At 42.7% G+C, this 22250-nt stretch overlaps 1 protein-coding gene across 3 annotated transcripts; it reads left to right on the top strand.

The window, feature by feature from the left end:
- The first annotated feature begins 4940 nt into the window (after nucleotides 1-4940).
- Nucleotides 4941-21953, top strand: HSPA4 (heat shock protein family A (Hsp70) member 4). Of its 3 annotated transcripts, none has more exons than XM_080353050.1 (19): nucleotides 4941-5168; nucleotides 9093-9150; nucleotides 10835-10975; nucleotides 11664-11786; nucleotides 12231-12330; nucleotides 12587-12720; nucleotides 14246-14490; nucleotides 14892-14968; nucleotides 15265-15416; nucleotides 16367-16473; nucleotides 16807-16940; nucleotides 17417-17598; nucleotides 18034-18123; nucleotides 18633-18785; nucleotides 19269-19394; nucleotides 20375-20482; nucleotides 20788-20907; nucleotides 21288-21449; nucleotides 21704-21953. In XM_080353050.1, exons 1-19 carry the CDS (start codon nucleotides 5062-5064, stop codon nucleotides 21896-21898), a joined length of 2514 nt encoding a protein of 837 aa, XP_080209176.1. In that variant the 5' UTR covers nucleotides 4941-5061; the 3' UTR covers nucleotides 21899-21953. The 3 variants fall into 3 exon arrangements, with proteins under 3 accessions (XP_080209176.1, XP_080209178.1, XP_080209177.1); XM_080353052.1 differs by lacking the exons at nucleotides 4941-5168; nucleotides 9093-9150 and adding exons at nucleotides 9187-10500; nucleotides 10666-10744; XM_080353051.1 differs by lacking the exons at nucleotides 4941-5168; nucleotides 9093-9150 and adding an exon at nucleotides 9187-10744.
- The last annotated feature ends 297 nt before the right edge of the window (nucleotides 21954-22250 follow it).

Genomic DNA, 22250 nt, shown 5'->3' with positions numbered 1-22250 from the left:
ATCCACGGTATAAACAGACAACTAGCGGATAGTACAGAAAGCTGAACGGAAAAACATGGGCACGTCAGCTGGAGTGTTACTTGACGTTCACATGAAAGAACCTTCTTGAGCCTCACATCACATCAGTCTGTTTTAAGAATGCATTGAAAGAGAAAATGCACCCCCAAAATCTGTAATTGATATGGATGCCCAATCGCAGTTCCCATTGAAATAAAGACAAAAAAAAAAAAAGGGTTTTATTATTAGAATGCATTTAAATGAACCTAATGTATGATCTGTGACGTTGACCCGAACACCCCTTTTCCGGGGGTGGCTTTGGTGCGGTGTTGCTATGGGGCTGTGCTGTTATTCGGACTGTACCCTCAGTGACTGCCAGAAAACTCGGCCCTATTTTTAGATCCTCTGCTCACATTTCAGCAAACGCCGAGAATCTCTTTGTGTCAACAGCTGATGAACGTCCTCCGGTGGAGCGTGAAGCACGTCGACGTAGCGCCGACGTCATTTGTGCGTGCAGTTTGTGGAAGCTGACATCATCGCATCTGTCACTGCAGAGTCTTAAATTGATTTAGACCGAATTCAGGTGTTTTTTCTCTCCTGGGCACAAGGCCAGCGGAGCGCAGGGCGCACAGGAGCCTCGGCGGAGCAGCTCGGGGTGGATGAACGGTGGGAAGCGGTGCCGGCTGCAGTCCCGACCCGGACGGGACAAGAGGGGACGGGTGTCACCGCACCAACCATGTGTGTGCGTCACACAAGCTGCTGGGACTTTTAGGAGGTTTGTGGATGGTCTGGATGGAGAAAAGAGGGGCTGAGCTCCTGGTGCGCAGCCACAGCCCTTTGTCCCTCCGAGATGGGCTCACGGGGCCGAACTCTGGGGACTGTCAAGAGGACGAGTCCCGGCGCCGTGGGGAGGGCATGACGAGGGGTGACAGTAGCCTCGATCCTCAGTCTCTTAGGACTTGTCTGCTTTGGGATCCAGAGCTCAGTTACCCACCGGGTACCACTTCCAGTTATGGTGGGAACCATTTCACAGAATCCCATCTCTGCGTTCATGCCGACTCAGCTGTAAAGCTGTCTGTTTCCTCCTCCCAGCTCTCTTTCGCAGGCTTTCCAAAGCTTTGATCGCTGCAAGATCCCCCTGATTTCTGAATTAATGTATTGCTGGTCAGTTTATCCGTTTGTTCACAGCAGCTGTTCTTTAGTGTAAGTACCTGTTCCCATCCCCGCTGTGGTTACAGGCAGTGATTGTATCCCCTCTTGTATTCATGTCACCCGCAGCACTGAGTGCCCACCCCCCTGACCATGACAGGGTCCCTTCTAGGGGTCTCCTCAATGCTTTTGAACATGCATGACAAGAACTAAGTGTGGTATTATTTCATATACAAGCGGCACTAACACTTTCCTGTCTCGGGTGGAGATACCTCAGCATCCGAAGAGACCTTTTTCTTTATGTTTGCAGGACACTTTCCACCACAGCCATCCTCTGCTCAGCCTGGCTGGATGCAAGTCAAGCTATCCTCCTCTGCCCTCATCCCCTGCTGATGTACTTCCAGTTTCTAACAGATTTTTTTAGCTCTTAGTTCATGTGTGACTGATCTTAATCCTTGTACCACTGAATTTCATTCTGGTCTCGTTACTCCAGTCATCGGGATCGTGCAGATTTCATGGGGAATGCCTCCTAATTTTATGTCTCCTTCAAAAACATCATCACAATTTTAAAATTTTATCTCCTAAAGGGATGTACCTTTGCATGTAGCGTTGATCGTCTTTTCCTTTAACATAGCCATATTTTGAAATCATATGATACCACCCTGACTTTATCAATATGTTGACAATCCTGTCTCTGGACTCACAGCTCCGTTCGGTGCCTCCAGCGTTCGCTGGGGAGCTGGCACTGTCATTACAGCCTGGCCAGATAATGCCTCTTGCATTTTGCTGCCACGTTTCATGGACCAGCACACTGGGAAGCATCTTACATGTCTGCAGTGCGTCCATGCGGGCAGGCTGCCCCCAGGCACTCATTTCCAGTGCTAGCAAGGAAATGCAAAACTGTGAGCTGGCCTCAGTAACACAGCTGTGATGTGTACGGAATACACAACATCCAGGAGCAAATCACAGTCTCAGGAAACTCTGGTGTTTAGACTCACACGTTTGTTGCTATAGAGCCCATCACTTTCCAATATTGTTTTTCTTGCGTCCATTTCCCCTCCTTTTTTCTATTTGCTTTTGTTGTGTTTCTTCGGGTAATTTTCAGTTGTTTGTTTGGGGTTTTGCTTGGTGGGCAACTGTCCAGCTCTGATACTTCAGTAGCTGTGGTGGCTTAGTTCATGACCACATGAAATCTCATTACCTTTCAAGCTTGATAGAAAACTGCAGAGACCAGAATAAGAGGGAAAATAATCTTTTCAGCATTTATTTCACTGCGGATTCTTGAGGTAACTGCGCTGGTGAAAAGGGCTCCTGAGCAACCTCGCACAGCACAGAGACACAGTATTTTCTGATCCACATCGGAATCCGGGGCAACATGATCCTGCAGCTGAGGAGATTGCAAAGTCCACTTGTATTTGAATATCCCAGAATAGCACTATGAACCATACATGAAATGACACACAATGACTATTTACAGCAGCCCAAAGAATAGCCTGTGACAGATAGGACTTATTTTAAGCCCGTATTGATTTTCACATTTGGCTGGCATTAATGAATTGCAAGACATGCCACTGTAAACAGAGTCTGAGGATACAGGGCATACGCTGAATGAAAGCGTGGTGAGGATACGTCGAAGAACAGACAAAATTACCCATAGCATAAAAATTAACCGCGATGCATCAGCCTTTTCCCCATTTTTCATAGCCCTGGGTTTGAGGACGAGGTTTTTGCAGAGACCCGAGTGCAGCTCAGAGCAGCCAAACGCTGTCAAGTGTATCAACAGCAAGTTCTTCCTGCTTTAAAAAAACAGCCACACATTATCATTATGTTTTGAATACATTCTCTGGTCCGTGTTTTCTTATATACAGTAGTAGTTGATCAAATACATAACTGAATCCTGAAAGCCTTGAGCATATGATGTGATTATGGAACTTTAATGCTTTTGCTGATTTGTTCCCATCATCTCCAATAGTCTAAGGATCGCTGAGACACTTTGTTCCTAGAATAGTTGTCATCTGTTTTAAGAGAGACAACCTGCATCTTTAACAGCTTCTTCAGCTGTCATCAGATCCTAACTTCTTATTGGAAATATTTCTTACAGTCTTTTCATGTTTTGTATGTTCAAAGGATCAATTTTTTGAGAAGAAAACTTTCAGCAAATAGAGGAAAGTGGGGAGAATCATGGCAACTGTTCCACTTCAATGGCTGCATCACGACTCCTCAGGTTTCGAGTTGATTTCTCTATTTTCCCCAGCTGGGGGGTGTATGTGGCGACTGTCCCGTTGGAAGCGAAAAGGAAAAAACAGAAGCTAAACCAACCAACCAAAAACCAACGAGAAAACAAAACCAATCCAGCAAAAACAAACGAAACCAACAAAAAAGCCAAACAAACAAAACCAACCGAGCAAACAAACAAAAAATGAGAAAACAAAACAAAACAAACAAAATGAAACCAAACCAACCAACCCAACCAAAAGGAAGGCGGGTGATGTTCTCTCAGTCCATCATGCCGCGGATGCGTGTTGTGCGATATTCCCCATGCGGAGCAGCAGGCTGGTTTCGTCCCCTGGCACCTCGCTCCACGCTCAAGGACGCCCGAGGTTAATCACTTGGTTATTATTCTGTCATTAGCGGCGTGATGCAATTCCCAGCCCCCCGCAGCTGCCAGGGCCCTGTCACGGTGACGGTGACGCTGCCAGGAATGGCAAACGCGTGCCGGGGCTGCTCCGCGGCCCTGGGGAAGGAGCCCTTCCTGCTTTAAATATTGAATTTCTCTGCCATGTGTTTTCTGAACCATTAAAACAAGGAGCAGCGATGTAAATATAGGGCTGGGGATTTGGAAAGGTACGCTTTGTAACACTATACATGGCGATATCTTAGAATTAAAACGTTCTCAAATGTTAAGTTTCACAACATCCGTTAATATAAGACGAGGTACAGAAGGAGGTTCGTGTTGGGATAAATCAGCCAGTCCCTTGTGCTTTCCTCCCCAAACACTCCCCTGGGCTGCTCTCCCCCTCCTCGCTGGGGGGTTCCTTCCCCTCCCCCCCACCCCCAGCATTGTGGTACCTGATGGAGCTCTTTGTGATTTTTAATGAAATTTTAACTTTTTAGGTATTCCTGATGAGTAAGAAGGACTCGTCTCCAGCACAATCAGAAAACGCTGCCCTGGAAAACACAACTTATCTGTACAAATCCCTAACACAGTGATAGTGGCCCAAGCCCTAAAGATAGACTAATATTAAATTTTTATGCGCTGATTAAGGAGTCACTGTTCGGCAAATCCTGCTGGATATAACGCAATCATACGCTGAATTTAATTGGCAGCATAGTTGGAACCAAACTGTCTGTTCACCAAACTCTCAGACTATGGAACTATGAACACAGCTTTGCATTTTCTCGTGTATTTCAGAAACAATCCGAACACAGGTCGGGTCACTCGGCCCACGCATGTTTGAGCCCTGGGGGGTCCCCTGGGTGCTGTCACTTCGGCTGCATACGGAACGACATCAACAAGGCTGCCATTGATTGTTTTGGTACTTGAGGTTGTTAAAGCAGAAAAAGATGACATTTTGGGAGAGTCACGACCGGGCCACCAAGGCTGCCCCTCTCGAATTGATAAAACACTCAAGTTTTTGCCCAGAAAATGGGTCGGTTGGGGGATGGGGGAGCAGTCTACCGCGGAGGGGGTGTGGCCACCAGCAGCCCCGCCCCTTGCGCGGTCCCGCGCCTGCGCCGCAGCGCCCGGCGATCATCTCGCGAGATTTCCCCCTTCCCTCAGAGCTGCGCTCGGCGCCGGCTCGACGGGATCTTTCGAGAAGTTCCCCCGCCCCGCGGAGGCAGCGCCCGCCGCGCATTTAAACGGGCCGAGCGGCCGCTCCACAGGCGCCTCAGCTCCCTCCCCTCGTCGCAGCGATGTCGGTGGTGGGCATCGACCTGGGCTTTCAGAGCTGTTACGTGGCCGTGGCCCGCGCCGGCGGTATCGAGACCATCGCTAACGAGTACAGCGACCGCAGCACGCCGTGAGTGGGGCTGAGGCGGCGGCTGAGGGCGCCCGCGGGGCCCGGCCCTGCCCGCGGTACCGGGGCGGGAAGCGAGCGGGGGCCGGGGGGTGTCCTGCGCCCCTCCCCGCCAGACGGGCCGGGAGAAGCGGGCTTGTTAAATAAGTGCTTAAAGAAAAGAACCGGTATCGTGTGAGGAACGCGGAGAGGTGTTCCGGATGACTCTCTGCTCCGCTCCTTTTTGTGTAGTATGGCCAGCTTGTGCTCCTCGAGGAAAGGCTTGTGTGATTGAAAACATAGGGTCTGTGAATATATGTTTAAAAAAAAAAGGCAACCGTACCTTTCACCGCTGGAAGTCCCGAAGCTTAACTTCCTATATATCTAGTTGCATCCCTGCATGTTCTCCTGCAGTATGAGGCCAGTTTCCCCCAGTGCAGCTGGACCTGGATGCTGTGCTGAGCCCTGTGAGCCTGTTGCTTCCCCTGGGTCACAAATTAGAAAAGCTCCTTAGTAGTCTTTCCTTCAGTCTGTGTGTTTCTTTGTCCAGCCGAGGTTCTCAAAAAAATCGCCCTTGTTTTGAGTGTTGGGTGTCTCAAACTCTCACTTGAAACCAGCCACCAGGTTGAGAAGTTCCTGGGATGGGGAAGTGCAGCGTGAACAGACAGCGCAGCCCAGACCTCTGTGTTCCTGGAAGGGGACCAGCTCCAGTGCCGTGTGCTGGTGAACTTGCTCTTGAAGCACATTACACTTTGCAGTGTGTATAACATATTCTAAATCTGCTTACGTAAATTAGCCTTCCAACGTGTTTCTCAAGAAGAGTGTGCATTGCCTATTTTTAATAAGAAACTTGCTAAGAAGGAGAGAGAGAGAGAACTGAGATAAACCTTTTCTTAGATTGAACTGCAAAATAAAGGTGGAAAAGGAACTTGCTGTACATCAAACCTGGAGGGGAACTTTTTGGAAAGCTGGCTTAAAAGTGTTTCTGCAGCTTAGTCTTTGTTGTAGTACAGCTTTATTTTAAGCAGATAGTAAAATTAAAAAATGTCTTGGTGAGACCATTGTATCAAGTGTTGGCTTGTCACTAAACAATACTTTAGCTCTGTTTGCTTGTCTCTAAGCAATGAATAAAAAAAAAGGAAACTTTTCATTTAATGCATGCACTATGGGAAGGTCTAGTCTCTTTGGCATTCTCTATAATATGGAAGTTTAAAGGTTATATGTACTAAGAAAATGTTTAATGTGAAGCATTTCAAAGTGCTGAAGCATTCTCAGCATCTGGCCCTTGGGGAGCTGGGGTTCTGCTTATGTATGTTTGAGATATGAACACAAATATCAGTCACCAAAGGAGACGAGCTGTTTAAAATATCTGACACAATGCATCTTTCAGGAAAGGCTTATGAAGCTTATGAAAAGCTGGAGTGAAATTGGAAAAAATTAGCATAATGAAAATGATAGGGTTTTTAACAGGACTTAATCTCCAAGTACTGTTCTGAGGGAATGCAGAAAACCATTCTGTAAGCAAACACATCTATGAAAAGAAATTTTCAATGACTTTTCAATGCCTGTCTTGGAAACAGAAAATCCTGGTTGAAGAAGTCAGTGCTTGGCATTTCTTTACAGTGAGCTCTGGGGGGACATGCGAGGTGTAGGGACAGGTTTCCTCAGGAATCTGCTCAAGGTCAGGGCTAAACATCAGTTAATGTTTTCTACGATGACATCCAGCTTTTGGGAAGGATTAGCAGATGTGTTATTGTAATCATTTGTATTAGTAAAGGAAACCCTCGTGAACACATGGTACCTGCTTCAGTGGCACAGATCTTGTCACTGAATCTGTGTTCAGCTCTCTTCTTGGACTCTTCCAGAATCCTAGCAGCACAGAACACATTTGTCTTTGAATATGATATTCCTAAAATGGAGAAGTGTTAGAGAAATGTAGCAAAAATCAAGGGGTGGCGGGGGGAAGTTTCATTATCTCCATGAGGATGAAGGGACTGGGATTAGGGGTAGTTACAACTGGTGTTATGGATCTAGTGCTGGTTTTCAGTGCTGAGTGGGGCCAGGGGTGTCTTCTGGGGATGTGGGAGTGAGTGGGAGGCTGAGGGTGAAGTAGTGTCTGTGGGTGCATTAACAAAGTTCAAAGCTCTGCTTAAATTGCTTCATTAGACCTCTGATGACCTTCACTGTGATTATGTGTTTCTACTTAAAATGCCGTGGTTAGTTATTCAACTGCAAGTATAATTGTGTACTAGTATAATTTGTATTTAATGAGTTAACCCTGGTTCTGATGATGAACTGATCTGGGGAATGAGACTGGCTGAAAATGGTCCCTTTTTTCCCTCTTGCCAGTTTAACTTGCCTCTGCACTGGGTCCCTGGGTGGCTCCCCAAGGCTGAGCTGGGAGCAAGGCTGAACTCCGGAGGAGGGGAAGGAGTGGACCTGGTACAGCCCTCTTGCCTGTTGGTACAGCTGAGCAGGGGCAAGTGTGTTTGAGAGGAGTATGTGCCTGTTGGGGTTTGTTCCCAGTGTGTAATACAGAGGCCTGGATTTTTGATTACTGTGCTGGATGGTTCTCTTGAGACAGACTGGGAGGTTGAAATGATTCTGTAGTCTAAGTTAGCGGATTTGTGGTCATTGGGCACTGATATGATGGCTTGTGAATTTAGCAGTGAAGTAGTTGGTTTTTGTTTGTTTGGGGTTTTTGTCTGTTTGTTTTGGGGGTTTCATGTGTGTAGTGGGTGTTTTATTTTGTTTTTTGTCTAGGAGAAAATAAACAATTCATGTTGGTGTCTTAATTCCTTTCTGGAGACCGGAGTAAATTAATAACTAGCTTCCAGCTCAAGGCTCATTAGATTTTTAGCTGTGTGCTCTGCAGCTCCTCTTCCCTCAGTAGGGGCCTTAGGCCTGTTTCATTCACCAAGTGAATGCTGTTGCCCTGGATGCTTTAGGGTGGGCCTTGTTTCACTTGTTAAGTTATTGGAGGAAGATATAAAACCAATGCAATTATATCACTCTAGTTGTCAATTATGGTTTTGACAGTTGTGGTTTGGAAGACCAATTCTAAACCTTAGGCTGAGCTGGAATCAGTTTCTTGTGGCAGCCCATGGCATAACCCTGCTGGAAAGCAGTTTCTTGACCTGCTGCATGGAGAGCAGCTTAATCACAGTTAGGATGTTGTGTGAACAGTAGATATCTGCTTGAATAATAGCAACTTTTTTCCCCAGTAGATTTACCTCAGTGGTACGAGGAACCTTGGATTAGCGCGCTGGATTTAATTTTGCTAGGGCTTCTACAGTTTGTTAAATATGTAAACCAAGAGGCTTAATAGGACTAGGAGTCTCTCCAAAATGGAGGATTTTTTTTTTCATTCTAGCTTATTCAGTACTACAAGCTGTCATAAAGTAGTTTGGAGTAAAGTATGTTTCTTATTTCTGTAGTTATTCCATTGAGTACAGATGAAACTGAAACACTCCTGTGTCTCTGCACTTGAGGAGTTTGCTTTAAAACTGAAAAGTTTGGTTAGCATTTGGTACAGACAAAGATTTTAATATCTGATTTACCTTGTGGATTTCTTCAGAACAGTTGACTGTTTCCTGTATTATTAGTGAACAACTTAACTTTGAGTGGCTTAGATACATGGGTGATTATTGAGATAAAGTGTCTAGCCAGTTATTACTTAGATGTAAAACTTGAAGCAGCATGAACAAGTCTGGTTTCAGTGCTGTTCTGCAGTGAAGAACGTTGCTGTTTTAACTTACATTGCTTGTTTCCTTCCAGAATTCACAGAACATGCCGTGCATATATTGCAGTGAGTGACCAGCTTCCTTAATGGACTAAATGCTGCTTAAAGTATCTCTGTTCTAATTAGTTTTATCAACACTTTTTAACAAAAAGATATGCAGTGTGGTTCTGCCAATCACATACTAACTGGAAATCTTCTCGTTATAGATCATGTATATCCTTTGGACCCAAGAATCGCTCGATTGGCGCTGCAGCTAAAAGCCAGGTGGGTATATAGTTTGGGTAAAAGCAACTTTATTAGACAAAAATCAGATTAACACAATGTATTTTTGTATCACTGAAGCTTACTAATGTCTCTGAGCTGGTGTCCCACTGTTTCTGTAGCTATAATGAACAGCTGAGCTTAATTCAGCTGTTCGGAATGTAATGCTGCTTTGTCATCTGGGATAGGAATCTAAGGGTTGATCCTCGCACAGGGTGAAGTGTAAAAAGCCAAACCAAAACCCACAAAAACCAAACAGCCTTTGCCTCTTAAGAGATTCTGATAAATACTTTTTATTTTGGGGTTGCGAGTGTGAATTTTAGAGCTAAGCAGTAGCATTTCATCCTCTCTTGGCTTGTGCCAGTTCATGTGCATTACGGTAGCTTTTAATTATGTCACTACAATCTATAGAGTTCCATTAAGTGTATAGTTTTGACAGAGAGGGGATGTATTTGAATGTAAATATATATATATATAGCTTTCTGGAGTCTTTGTGGTTAAATTACAACATGAATATCTGTCTTGGGCATTCTTGCTCATACTTGGAATTTCTGTTGGTTTAGGTAGGTAAATAAGATTTGGGGACTGAGAAGTTCAGCTGATTTGTCCTGCTTGTGACAGTTGGGTCCTGCTGTATCGTATCTTGTGTTGCCATAAAACCGCTATAAAACATGATTTTTTTCGAAGTCTTCTACAGGAAGTGACTACTCAAACACTTGGTTTTTCTTAGCCTAAAATACCTAGAGATGTGTGAAGATTCATTATCTAGAATACAAAATTGACTGGACACAACCATGTTATTCAAGACCAGAAGAACTGTACTAGAACTAAATACAGATGTTTTTTCTGGAATTGAGTGTCTGCTTAGCTTAAAGAAATTCATTGATACAGAGATCCAGTAGAGATGAGGTATGTCCTGCAGAAACTAAACTTACAGCAAATCAATCCCAGGTTACTTATGAAAGAGGCACTTGACTTGAAACTGAATGACAAGTAAATGTTGGATGGTACAGTGCTTGTCTGGATTGTCACTCACTGTATTTTTGCAGTATGTGTCTTGCTCTAATGTAAACAACGGAATTAAACCAGTGAAAACCCTACATGAAAACAGCTATAATGAATTTTCACTTCTCCGTTTGCACTGGTGTCTGCTATTAATAAAAGGCAGTTCAATCAAGCGGGCAGAATCAGCTTGGGGCCCTCCTGACTTTTTAAAGCTTCACAAGAAGACCCTGGAGCTGTTTTGCGATTACCCATGTGTTGACTGTCCCATGCATGTGATCAGCCTGAAATGGAGTTTATACCAGTTTGTTATGATGTTTGCAGAATGACTGGCTGCAACGCAATAGAAAGGTAGGGTGGTAGGAGACAGGTAAATGGGAAAGACACTTGCTAATGTGTTTAAAGAGTGTCCTATACATAAACTATAGAAGTTGAGTGCCGTTTTAGTCAATTTTTGATAAAATCTTGGCTCAGTTTTCTACCATACATTTTATTTTAAATTTCAAATTCCTGTAGGTTACCTGAGCAATTGGAGGGAAGTTGCCTTCTAGCAACTGCCTTGACACTCTTAAGATACAAATGACAAAAAACTCTGGTGAGAGAAGCATGAGAACAAAACGCTGTCTTCTGTTTGAAATTCAGGTGTTCCCCTGACACGTTGTATTAAAGATTTCTTTTCCTCTAGGTTATTTCAAATGCAAAGAATACAGTACAAAGTTTTAAAAGATTTCATGGTCGTGCATTCTCAGATCCCTTTGTTCAAGCTGAAAAAGCAAGCCTTGCCTATGAACTTGTCCAGCTGCCAACAGGCTCAACTGGCATCAAGGTAAGTCTGGCATATTTGAAACAGAGCCAGAGGAGGAAACTGATAAGTTTCCTTTTATCTCTTCCTTTTGAATCTGCTTGTTGTAGTTTCTGTTCTCTTGTGAATGGCAAGTCTACAATCGGGAATAAAGGCCAATAGTGCAGATGGTCTCTGCAGGTGGTGGGTGAGACTGATTTTACAGTTACACCATTTCTCTGCTTTGCAAAGCGAGTCCCACACAAACTGTTTAGTACTGCATTTTGCCTTTACTCCATAGTGAATTTGGAAGGCAGCTGCTTGACTAATGTACTTATTTAGCTGCCGTGCGGATATCACAAGGGTGAGAGATGTCAGCTTAGTTGCAATTCAGATGAAATGGTAAAAATTGGTCTATTTCAACAGTGACTGAACACCTTATTTGAGCAATAACTATTTGAGTTACTCCAAAAGAGCAGGGAGGAGGGCATCCTAGGCATTGCCTAAGAGCAGCTTTGTGGATGAAAGTTCTTAAATGTGCATTCCAGGGTTTGTGTATTATCTGCTTGTGCTTGACATGCACAAGCTGGGCTATTGGAGAGAAGGGTGTATAGAGCTGTATTACTTCTTGAGCTTGATTTTAGTAAAGACTGTTTCTTGCATGTGTTCTTATGCTTGTAGCGCATGCTTTTTATTGTAGTATAATCTGTGTGTACACAATTTTTATTTGAAGGCCATGTATATGGAAGAAGAAAGAAACTTTACAATTGAACAGGTGACAGGAATGCTTCTTACCAAATTAAAAGAGACTGCTGAGAATGCGCTTAAGAAGCCTGTAGTTGACTGTGTTGTTTCTGTAAGTACATGATAGTTTTACATGTTTGGTTGGTATCATGCACTGAAAAGATTGCATCATGAAACTGCCTGTTAAGCTTAAATATTCAGGTATTTGTCTCTTCTGTTTGAATATTTCTCTTATCTCTTCTTCAGTGGACTTACTTAATTAATGGTAAAATGTCTTAAATTGCTGCTAATTAGAAGAATAAATAGTATTTGATACCTCTTTCTAGTTTTTTGCTCCTAAAACGAGTGGCTTGTGAGAGGGAATGCAAAATGGTTCACTGCAGTAACTTAGTCTTCCTGCAATGTTTTCTTTGCTTTTTCTCCACTGCATCTGCTGAAATGACCATGACAATTGAAGGACACCTGGGCTGTGCTCTGTACTGACTCTGCACACTTTCTGTGACTCTCAGGTAGAGATGACTCTTCTAAATGTTTATACTGTCTGATCTTCTTGCAGGTTCCTTGTTTCTACACGGATGCAGAAAGGAGATCTGTGATGGATGCTACGCAGATTGCTGGTCTCAACTGTCTGAGACTAATAAATGAAACCACTGCAGGTAACAACTTCCTTTCTCTCCCTCATTTAATGTTGTAGTTTTGTTGAATGAAAGGATTTTTAATCTGTCCTTGATCCCGTTTTAATGCAGCTGCTAGGAGGGACTAATACTGTTTAATGTTCTGCCATGTTCCTTTAGCACTGGCAATTTTGTTTAATGAGGTATCAATTTCTGTAGCATGAAATGCTAATGCTGTTTACTGACGTACCATTTATTTATGCCCTGACTATGCTCTTTGGCTCTTGTTTCTGTGTAGTTGCCCTTGCATATGGAATCTATAAGCAAGACCTGCCTGCCTTAGAAGAGAAGCCACGGAATGTTGTGTTTGTGGATATGGGGCATTCTGCGTATCAAGTTTCTGTTTGTGCATTCAACAAAGGAAAACTGAAGGTAAACAATCTGTTATGCATCCATTTGAATTGCCAGTAGAAATATTCATCACTAGTTACACGGCCTGTGACAGGCAAGCTTGCCCAGACAGCTCAGTTCGTATTCTGAAAATCGTGCTTTGTCTGGAGTTAAAAGTAGGGCAAGGAACTAGGGAGCTTTTGAGCTTTTGCCTTAATCAGCAGACTTTGGCAGAGCAGAAAAGCCCTGGAATGGATTATTTGTTCAGAAATTAGCATATCTGACTGGATGCTGCCTTCAAAACCCACTCTAGTTCAGTCATGAGATCTGCCATTAAAACAGGAATCCCTAGGATGCTGTGAGTGACAGTCATCTTTATAACACTTACTGTGGTGCTCATGCAAAGGAATTACTTAAGCCTGCAAATGCAAGCCAAGCAAGTTGCAGTTACTAGTAAGTGTAAGCTGCTGAAGCATCACTGTTTTCCAGCAAATACTAACATGTCTTAGTTGACTCTTTTAAGACTACAACCTGGATTTTTGCAGTTCCAGTAACTTTTTCTTAACCAATAGAGAAACAAACACAAATTCTAAGGCATAGAGTAGTGAAATGAAGGCAAGAGTTCTGAGAACATGAGTTTTGTTGTAGTTGTTTCCTCTTGTGAGGAAGTGTAGTCTGCTTTTTGTTTCTCTCAGGTTTGTCTTTTGAGCTTTGAATCAATAGAAGTACTGAAGGGATGCTTTTGGGTATAGAGTGGAGAGCGGGAGAGCAAGGCAGTTCAAACAGTTCAGAGACCAAACGTTGTCTGAGTGTGTATTGAGAATAGTTACTGATTTCTATACCTAAAAAAAAAATTAAGCTGCCAGTATATTTGAAGAGTAGAATCAGCTGAGGTGGATGGGCTACAGATGTTCTTTGCAGATAATTTCTTCATCAAAACGAGCACCTGTTTGCAAGATAATAACATTTATTGTCCATGTTTTATTTTTAGCTTGGTGTAAGCATGTTCACCCTTATGAGGCATCAAATATTAAACATGGGTATGATTCAAACTGACAGTGGCTGAGCAGAGTTTGGAAACTTTGGGCTGTTTGCAGTACAAGTTACTGAACAGATTGTGTTGCTAAGCCCTGCCCCATCTGCCTAAATTTCTTCCAAAAGTTGCCTCCTTGTCAGAGGAAGGCTGGGTGCCCACGCCTGCTTTTTAGCATTAGACATAGCAGATGATTTTTTTCTTTCCTTGAAGCTTGTAACTGCTCTATGTACGCATGGCAATTCTTGTGCAAATACCATTCACAAAGAGGTCTGAGATTTGTGTAGCTGCCAGAATTTGTTTGTGGTAATGGTGGTTCTTTCTCCAAGAGCATTTGCTGGCTACAAAAGGCATAGGATGATCATGGTTTAGATTTGGTAGGCTTTAAAAAAAATCTTAGGATGTCTGGTTGTTACTGCAGTTGCAATCCACAAACTATCAGGTGTTAGTGATTGCTACTTGGGTTGCCTCTTAATTGGTTTCAGTGAAGTAATGACAAATTGTGTTACTACTGAAGAGTTCAATTTTTTTCAGGTTCTTGCTACAGCATTTGACACCACACTTGGAGGCAGGAAGTTTGACGAGATGTTGGTTGAATACTTCTGCGAAGAATTTGCGAAGAAGTATAAACTAGACATAAAGTCCAAGATTCGTGCGTTGCTGAGGCTGTACCAGGAATGTGAAAAACTGAAAAAACTGATGAGTGCTAATGCCTCTGATCTCCCGATGAACATAGAATGCTTCATGAATGATATAGATGTCTCTGGAACAATGAACAGGTAATGTTTATACTTTACAAAGCTTTAGAGTGTTTCTTCTTTCAAGTTGCCTTAATCAAGAAAGAAACTTGGTGTAAAGCACCAGTTCTTAGGACTGGAGGGCGATGGGAAGTGTAAGAACAGCATGTGCATGGGTGCTGCTCAGAATGAGAATGTGTGGAGACTGGTCAGTGACCTTGGGTTAGGAGGAAGGGCTCTGAATGTTGCAGGTGTGCCTGGATTGCTAAGACCAAGTTTGCCTGGGAGAATCTACTGAAGTATAAAACTAGGACTGGGGAGAGAGAAAGCCTTGCAATACATAGTTAAAATAGCATTCTTTCAGTTTGGGCATTCCGTTGTACTTGCGGTATTGACTTGCACATGGTGTGCTGTATGGCTTTATTGATGACTTCTCTCAACAGAGGCAAATTCTTAGAGATGTGTGATGGACTCCTGGCAAGAGTAGAGCCGCCCCTTCGCAGCGTGCTGGAGCAGGCCAGTAAGTGTGAACGCGTTCTGCCGTCTGCTCTGGAGGAGAGATCCCTAACCGGCTTCCTTGGGGTGCTGGCAGAACTTGGACACATGGATCTAGCATAGCTAACAATTTCTTGCTTTGCAGTTAACCTCTTCTAACTGCTTTAAACCTCTTTCACGCAAGCCAAGATCTGAAATTACTACTTAGAGAACAAGCTTAAAATAATGGGTGATCTAGTCAAACTTGTAGTTTACAGTGTCAGAGTATTCATGTAAAACAAGTATTTAATCTATAAAAACTGTTGTCTGACTCCTTTCTAGAGTTAAAGAAGGAGGATATTTATGCAGTAGAGATAGTTGGTGGTGCCACAAGAATCCCTGCTGTAAAAGAGAAGATCAGTAAATTTTTTGGCAAAGAAGTCAGCACAACTTTGAATGCAGATGAGGCTGTGGCACGAGGTTGTGCGCTGCAGGTAAGAAGTGCTGTTTGTCTTAGCTGTGAGTGTTTTGATTGAAATCCATAAATACGTGAGCCAGAGTCCACAGGTAGCATGAAAGATGCTCTGTGTATATCCCAGAATGGATTTCAGTAAGCCAGGAGAGTGGTTGGAAAGATGAGAACAGCAACTTGAAGTGATTCCTTTGTGCTGTTTAAGCCAAACCAGTGGATCAGTGTAGCTTGTTGAAGTGAAACATGGACTCTGCTTCTGTGCCTGCACTGGGGGGCTGATAAAGCTCATGTGATGATGTTGTCTGCTCCAGGCTCCACTTGGGGCCTGGGTTAATAATGAAGGGGGGTGCGGAGGGAATAATCTTTACAGCACTGTTGATAAAGCTGTGAAATGACAATTGCTTAATAACATGGATGGGAATGAAAGCTTGGGTTCTTGCTGCTGGAAGTCTGTCCTGAGCTGGAACCAGTTGCTGGTGAATGGCTGGAGTTACTAGTGCTGCTGTCTCTTGAATACACCTTAATTTTCCTCTGATCACCTCATTTCTCTCTTCTGATGTTTAATATGTACTCTGTTCTGTCAGAGGTACAAACTAGCTATTGGGATCTGCTTCAAAAGAGTACATACAACACCTGGTACTGTGTCAGTCTGGAAAGTAACTTTAATTGAGGCTTTCTGGTTTATGTTGGCACTAAAATCAGTAGCCTAAGCATAGCAATCCAAACAATGTGATGAGTCTGAACTAAAACTTGTGCATTTCCATTTTCAGCATGAACAGGTGATGCCAGCTTCCTGAAAAGGAAGGGTACATATGAGCGTCCAGTGCTTATCATGCACGGCCCAAGTCTATCAGTATTAGTCTCCTTTAACCTAGAGTAAATCTGCCCATAAAGCAGCAGAAATCGCTACTTGCTGAATTAAACGGCTATCACCTGAAGTCTGAATGTAATATGGTTCTTGTGCTCTTTCAGTGTGCTATTTTATCCCCGGCTTTCAAAGTGAGAGAATTCTCTATCACAGATTTGATACCATATCCTATTTCTTTACGATGGAATTCACCAGCGGAGGAAGGGTTAAGGTAAAGAGTTCAGTTGTCTTGCATGATTACATACGGCTTAAAACTAACTGATGACGATTGAGTAACAACACATTTAGAGCAGTGCCCATTTAACAATTCAAATGGATACTTTTTTCTGAAGTTAATGACAGTAGAAAACAAAACCAAGATTGGGGTGGCAGTTTAAGCACTTCCTATGTGGCTATTGGTCTTTTTTTAACCTAAAAGGGTAGGAGACTCTTGCCACTTCTTTAACAAGCTTTTCATTAAGGTATGAGAGTATCTAGAAAAATTGTTAACTTTATCAGGTGCGTTATACCACATCCTGAACAAATACTCTGTTTTCTCCTGCAGTGACTGTGAGGTCTTTCCCAAGAACCATGCTGCTCCATTTTCGAAGGTCCTCACCTTCTACAGAAAGGAACCTTTTACTCTTGAGGCGTACTACAGTTCTCCCAAGGAGTTACCTTACCCAGATCCTGCTATAGGTTAAGACCATTCTGTATCTTTAAGCTTTATTAATAGCCTTGTAGATGTTTCAGGACTTCTTTTTGTCTAATTATAGTGTGGAAAGTGCAACCTACTTCAAATGCTGTAGGGAGAGGTTTCCAAAGTCATCGGTCCTCACTAAGATTAGTGGAGTAACATGAGGTTTATGGACAAATAGGCTGAATAAAGAGCATCTGAATGCTGGAGCAAACCTGAAAGGAGCAGCACACTCAGAATTGTGTGGTCTTTTACTATGATACAAGTAGTACCAGCTTTTACAGCATACCATAGAGGATTTCTAATAGCTGTGGATCCCTGGTATTGCTGACTAAAACACTGAATTGTTTTACTTGAGTAGGATTTGTTATACTCTGAGCACATTGAGGTGTTCTATTGTCAGCAATAGTCAGGTTTCACTTTATATTCAGTTATTAAGTTAATCAAATGGTATGTTTTTCTCTCTGGGATTGTTTAGCTCACTTCTTGGTTCAGAAGGTCACTCCTCAAACAGATGGATCCAGTTCAAAAGTGAAAGTCAAAGTCAGAGTAAATATCCACGGTATCTTCAGTGTTTCAAGTGCGTCTTTGGTGGAGGTTCATAAATCTGATGAGAGTGAAGAGCCTATGGAGACAGATCAGCATGCAAAAGAGGAGGAGGTAATAGACGACATTGCTCTTAGCTGTGTAGAAAACTGCTTTTGTGATTAAGGTTCTAAGACTTGTAAGGATTTAGTAGATGTGTCCAACAACTAAAATATGAAGGTATGATTAAGTACTAATTGAAGTAGGTCGTGCCAGTAACAGATTTGAAACCATGATTGTGAGATATAGGTGAAATTCTTAATGGTGCTAGGAGTGAGCTGTGGCGTGCCTAAGCAGACTAGAAGCTTAGTTTTTGTCCTGAGACTCTGCTTCAGTTTTCATTATAGAATCATTTTGGTTGGAAGAGACCCTTGAGATCATTGGGTCCAGCCATTGCTTCTTTTGCCTAAAAAACACTAGGTGTCAATGAAGTGATCAGCCTAGGAACTGAAGAAATGATCTGTATTATGTTGTTTAATATGTCACATTGGATCTGTTTATGAATTTCAGAAGATGCAAGTAGACCAGGAAGAGCAACAAAAGACTGAAGAACAGCAGCAGGTCCAACCTGAAAATAAGGCAGAGTTGGAAGAAATGGAGGTAATATGAACATCTGAGATTTCTATTTCCTTACAGGATACTTCTGGAAGATTGATGAGAATCTGCAGTGTGTGAGCATATCTGCTGCCGTTGTCATTGCTCTGCAAGCAAAACTTTGATCTGAATATATTGGTAGTCTGTATTGTGACTGGAGCTTTAGAGATACATAAAAGACATGGATAATTGCAGACCTGCCAAGTGATCTAGTACTTATAAAATGTGTGAACTCTCCTGTTTATGGAAGAAATAATTTAGTTTTCAGTAACTTAAATTCTAGAAAAGTGTAAGTGTTCCACCACAAGCACCATCTCCCCTGTGGCTGTAGTCAGTGTGCCCAGAAAAGTTCAGTAGTTGCATTATCTCTGACTTGAGCAGCTGATGTGTCAGAATGACACTATGTAGTCCTGATGTTGGGGTGCACTAACGCAGTAATACTTTGTTATGAGTCTTGAATACTCGACTGAACTGACTGAGGCCGTTTTAACTTGGAATGTATTTCTTTGATGCAGACTTCTCAGGGTGACTCAAAAGACAAGAAAGTGGATCAGCCGCCTCAAGCCAAGAAGGCCAAAGTGAAGACAACTACAGTGGACCTTCCAATTGAGAACCAGCTGGTGTGGCAGATTGGGAAAGATATGCTGAACTTATTCATTGAGAATGAGGTAAACTCGTACTTGCCCCAGCTAAAAACTTGACTAGTTGATCTATGAAAGATTTGCTGTTCATTAAACATGGGTAATGGTCAAGGGCAATCAAGGAAAGATGAAAAGGGAAAAACATGTGCAGTTTTTCTGAGGTGATTAACAGTGCCTCATGGAGCCAGAATGCATTATTCCTGTTAAGTGAACACAGTAACTCTGCTGAAGAGCAGGTCTGCAGGAAAGCGGGTTCACAGGGTAACCTCCATGTGCTTGATGGTGCTGCCACCATGGTGAGGGTCCCTCAGCTGGAGTGAGGCTGTTCTGTACTGCATTGGGTATCTCACCCGAACCAAAGGTAGTTTTTATTCATGTGCTATGTTTAGAGCAGTTCTGTAAACCACAATATTCCAAAGTCTTTAGCCAAGGCTTTGCTTGCAAGGTATCCCGGCAATAAATGGTAAATAACTAGTTGTTCAGCCAACTAATTGGACAACTTGTTCACAGGGTAAAATGATAATGCAGGATAAGTTGGAGAAGGAGCGGAATGATGCCAAGAATGCAGTGGAAGAGTATGTGTATGAAATGAGAGACAAACTCTGCAGTATTTATGAGAAATTTGTTAGTGAAGATGTAAGTATTGCTAGCTTGACTGTCTTCTAATATATTTTGTTACAATGAACAGTTGTATTTTAATAACCTTTGACCTGTGTCCAGATACTGTGTTTACTTAAAGTATGTTTTCAGACTTTAAATTTGGAGAAAAGGGTTTTAACCTTCTACGTGTGGCCTGAGTACAAGCAGATGGTACCCAGGATATATTGTGTTCTTTTCCAAAACAGTTGCAGCAATTAAGATATTATCGGAGCATGTGCTTTCAGACTGAAACAGTGGGAGCACTTTAAAGCAACCTATTCTGTTTTGGCTCTTTTTTCAGTATATAGGAATAGTTTAAGGTTTAAAAAAAGAAAATCAAAGAACAACCCTATCTAGGAACATAATAGGTGGGATTAGTCTGACTAAATGCAGGCACCTGTATCTGAACTGGTTGCCTAAAAATCTCTTGTTATTATTAATTAGCTTTCCCTGCTGTACTAACAGAGCTTGGTGTGTAATTAATATAATTCTAAGTTAGATGACTTCATTAGTCAGATGAATCACTGAACTCCACTAGATCCCCATTTACTATGATGGGAGCCTTGCCAGCAAGGTGTGTGCAGGGCCTAGATACCCAGCTCACAGCTAAAATGGGACAAGTCAGGCAAGATCCATCACACCTTTGCGAAAGAGAAGGTTCACTCTGTTCTCAGACTTGCTTGCACAGTGGTGGTATAAATGTGAAGGAAAAAGAAGGGGGGGGGGGGGGGGCGGCGCAGAGAGAAACAGGCTGTTATGTGACAGTATTGATCTAAACTGTGGGTATCATGGTTGGTTCTTCTTAGACCTGGTTTCCACCTCAAAGCCATACTGAAGAATATTTCTGATTTTTCACTAAAATAGGGTAGTTTCAGACATTCCAAAAAATTAACCTTTCCAAAAAGGTTCGAAGTATCATTTAATGCCATTTGCCATCTAACAGAATTATCTCACATATTTTGTATGGATTGCTTCAGGACCGAAATAGTTTCACACTGAAATTGGAAGATACAGAAAATTGGCTTTATGAAGATGGTGAAGACCAACCCAAACAAATTTACATTGATAAACTGACAGAATTGAAGGTAAGTGGCTCTTGCATTCCCATTGGAGTTTACTGACTCTAGAGACCTTTGTCCAAGCGGGGAGCTCTTTGTTCTGGCTGATTGGGAGGTTAGTACTGGTAACAAACAACTTAGTTCACTGCTGAAGTGTATGAGGAGCAGATAGATCTCCAGTAGACCAGCAATGGTGCAGGGTCGAGGGACACTCAGTCTGGAAGTGGAGGAAAGAGGAAAAGTTCCAAGGAGTTCAGAACTGTCCTGTCAAACCCTGCAGGATCGTATTGTGATGCTGTGTGTTTGTTGATAACTGTTGTACTTCATTTCAGACTCTGGGTCAACCCATTCAGGCGAGATTTCAAGAATCAGAGGAAAGACCAAAAGCATTTGAGGAATTAGGGAAACAAATTCAACAGTACATGAAAACCGTTCATGCGTTCAAAGCAAAGGTATGCAAGGAAGTGGGACAGATCTTTTCTGAATTGAAAGGAAGCTCCTTTAAACAAAATGCTGGTGTAACCTCCTGGCTTCTGAGTTCCTGATATTTCCCATATTCTCAGGAGTGGATGTTGGCTTGAAAATCTGAGAGTCGTTTTTTTTTTTTACTCAAGTATTGTTCTCATGGAGGGAAGATGCTGGCAGCAGTGGAACTTCTGTTCTCTGCTTGCAGACCTGTGGGTGATCAGCTTAGTTGCTCTGCTGACTAGAACAGCCTTCTGGCCAAGTGGTTTTTCTAGGAGTTGGAAACCAAAAAATTTGAAGAAATAAGTGTGTGGTTTACATGTTCACAACAAATATTTTCACAGTACTACTAATTTGGCTGTTTCAGGATGAACAGTATGACCATCTAGATGAAGCAGAGGTAGCGAAAGTGGAGAAGAGTGCAAATGAGGCCATGGAGTGGATGAACAATAAACTTAATCTTCAAAACAAGAGGAGTCTTACTTTGGACCCAGTTGTAAAAGCTAAAGACATACAAGCTAAAACTAAAGTAAGTCTGTCTGCATAATTTACTGTATTTCCACTGGTCTTTCTGGTTCTGGATCTAATTGTGTATGCTCAGAGGAAGACTCTAAGGTAAGAAATCAGGAGCAGGAGAGTGAGTGGATGTGAATCTGCTAAGTGTCTCGGAGGCCACCAGCCCTCAGCTTGAACATCTAGCTATGCGTGGCAGAGGTTTATTGGAGCAAGAGATTGAAGTAGATAAAACCATTTCTTACAGTGCTCTATTTCTATGTTTTCTAGGAATTGACGAGTATTTGTAATCCCATAGTCACAAAACCAAAACCCAAAGTTGAACTGCCCAAGGAGGAGCAGAAAGCGCCGGAACCCAACGGCCCCGCCGACGGGCAGGGAGACGCCGAGAGCGCGGCCCAGGCTGCCGGGCAGGGCGCTGCTGCCACCCCCGACAAGAAGCTTCCAGAAATGGACATTGACTGAATTCCAGCACTTGTTTATACTATTGCAAACTACAATAAAGCTTTAAGTTGTCAACTTTGTATGTTCTGAATACAAACTGAAGCAAATGAATACCACAGTACTCCTAGCAACTTCTGGAGAGGTTTGCTCAATGCATCAAGTCAGAACCCGCAGGTAGCTACTACTCCACTAAGCAGTATTTCTTGCCAGTATGGTTGTGTTTAGTTGTTTTGGTATTCTTATTAAACCTCCAGAAACAGCCCTAAGCCCATTCTTCATTTTTAATGTCCATGATGAGTCAATCTTATTTTAAAGTAGTGAGACAGCAACCTCTGGTGCTTGTTCAGTCTCTTGGGGGCTGCAGTAATGGTGT

Source organism: Nesoenas mayeri, assembly GCF_963082525.1.
Source record: "Nesoenas mayeri genome assembly, chromosome: 14".
NCBI classification, from domain to species: Eukaryota; Metazoa; Chordata; class Aves; order Columbiformes; family Columbidae; genus Nesoenas; species Nesoenas mayeri.
Note: the sequence above shows the minus strand (reverse complement) of the source record. Positions and strands in the feature narration are given on the sequence as shown.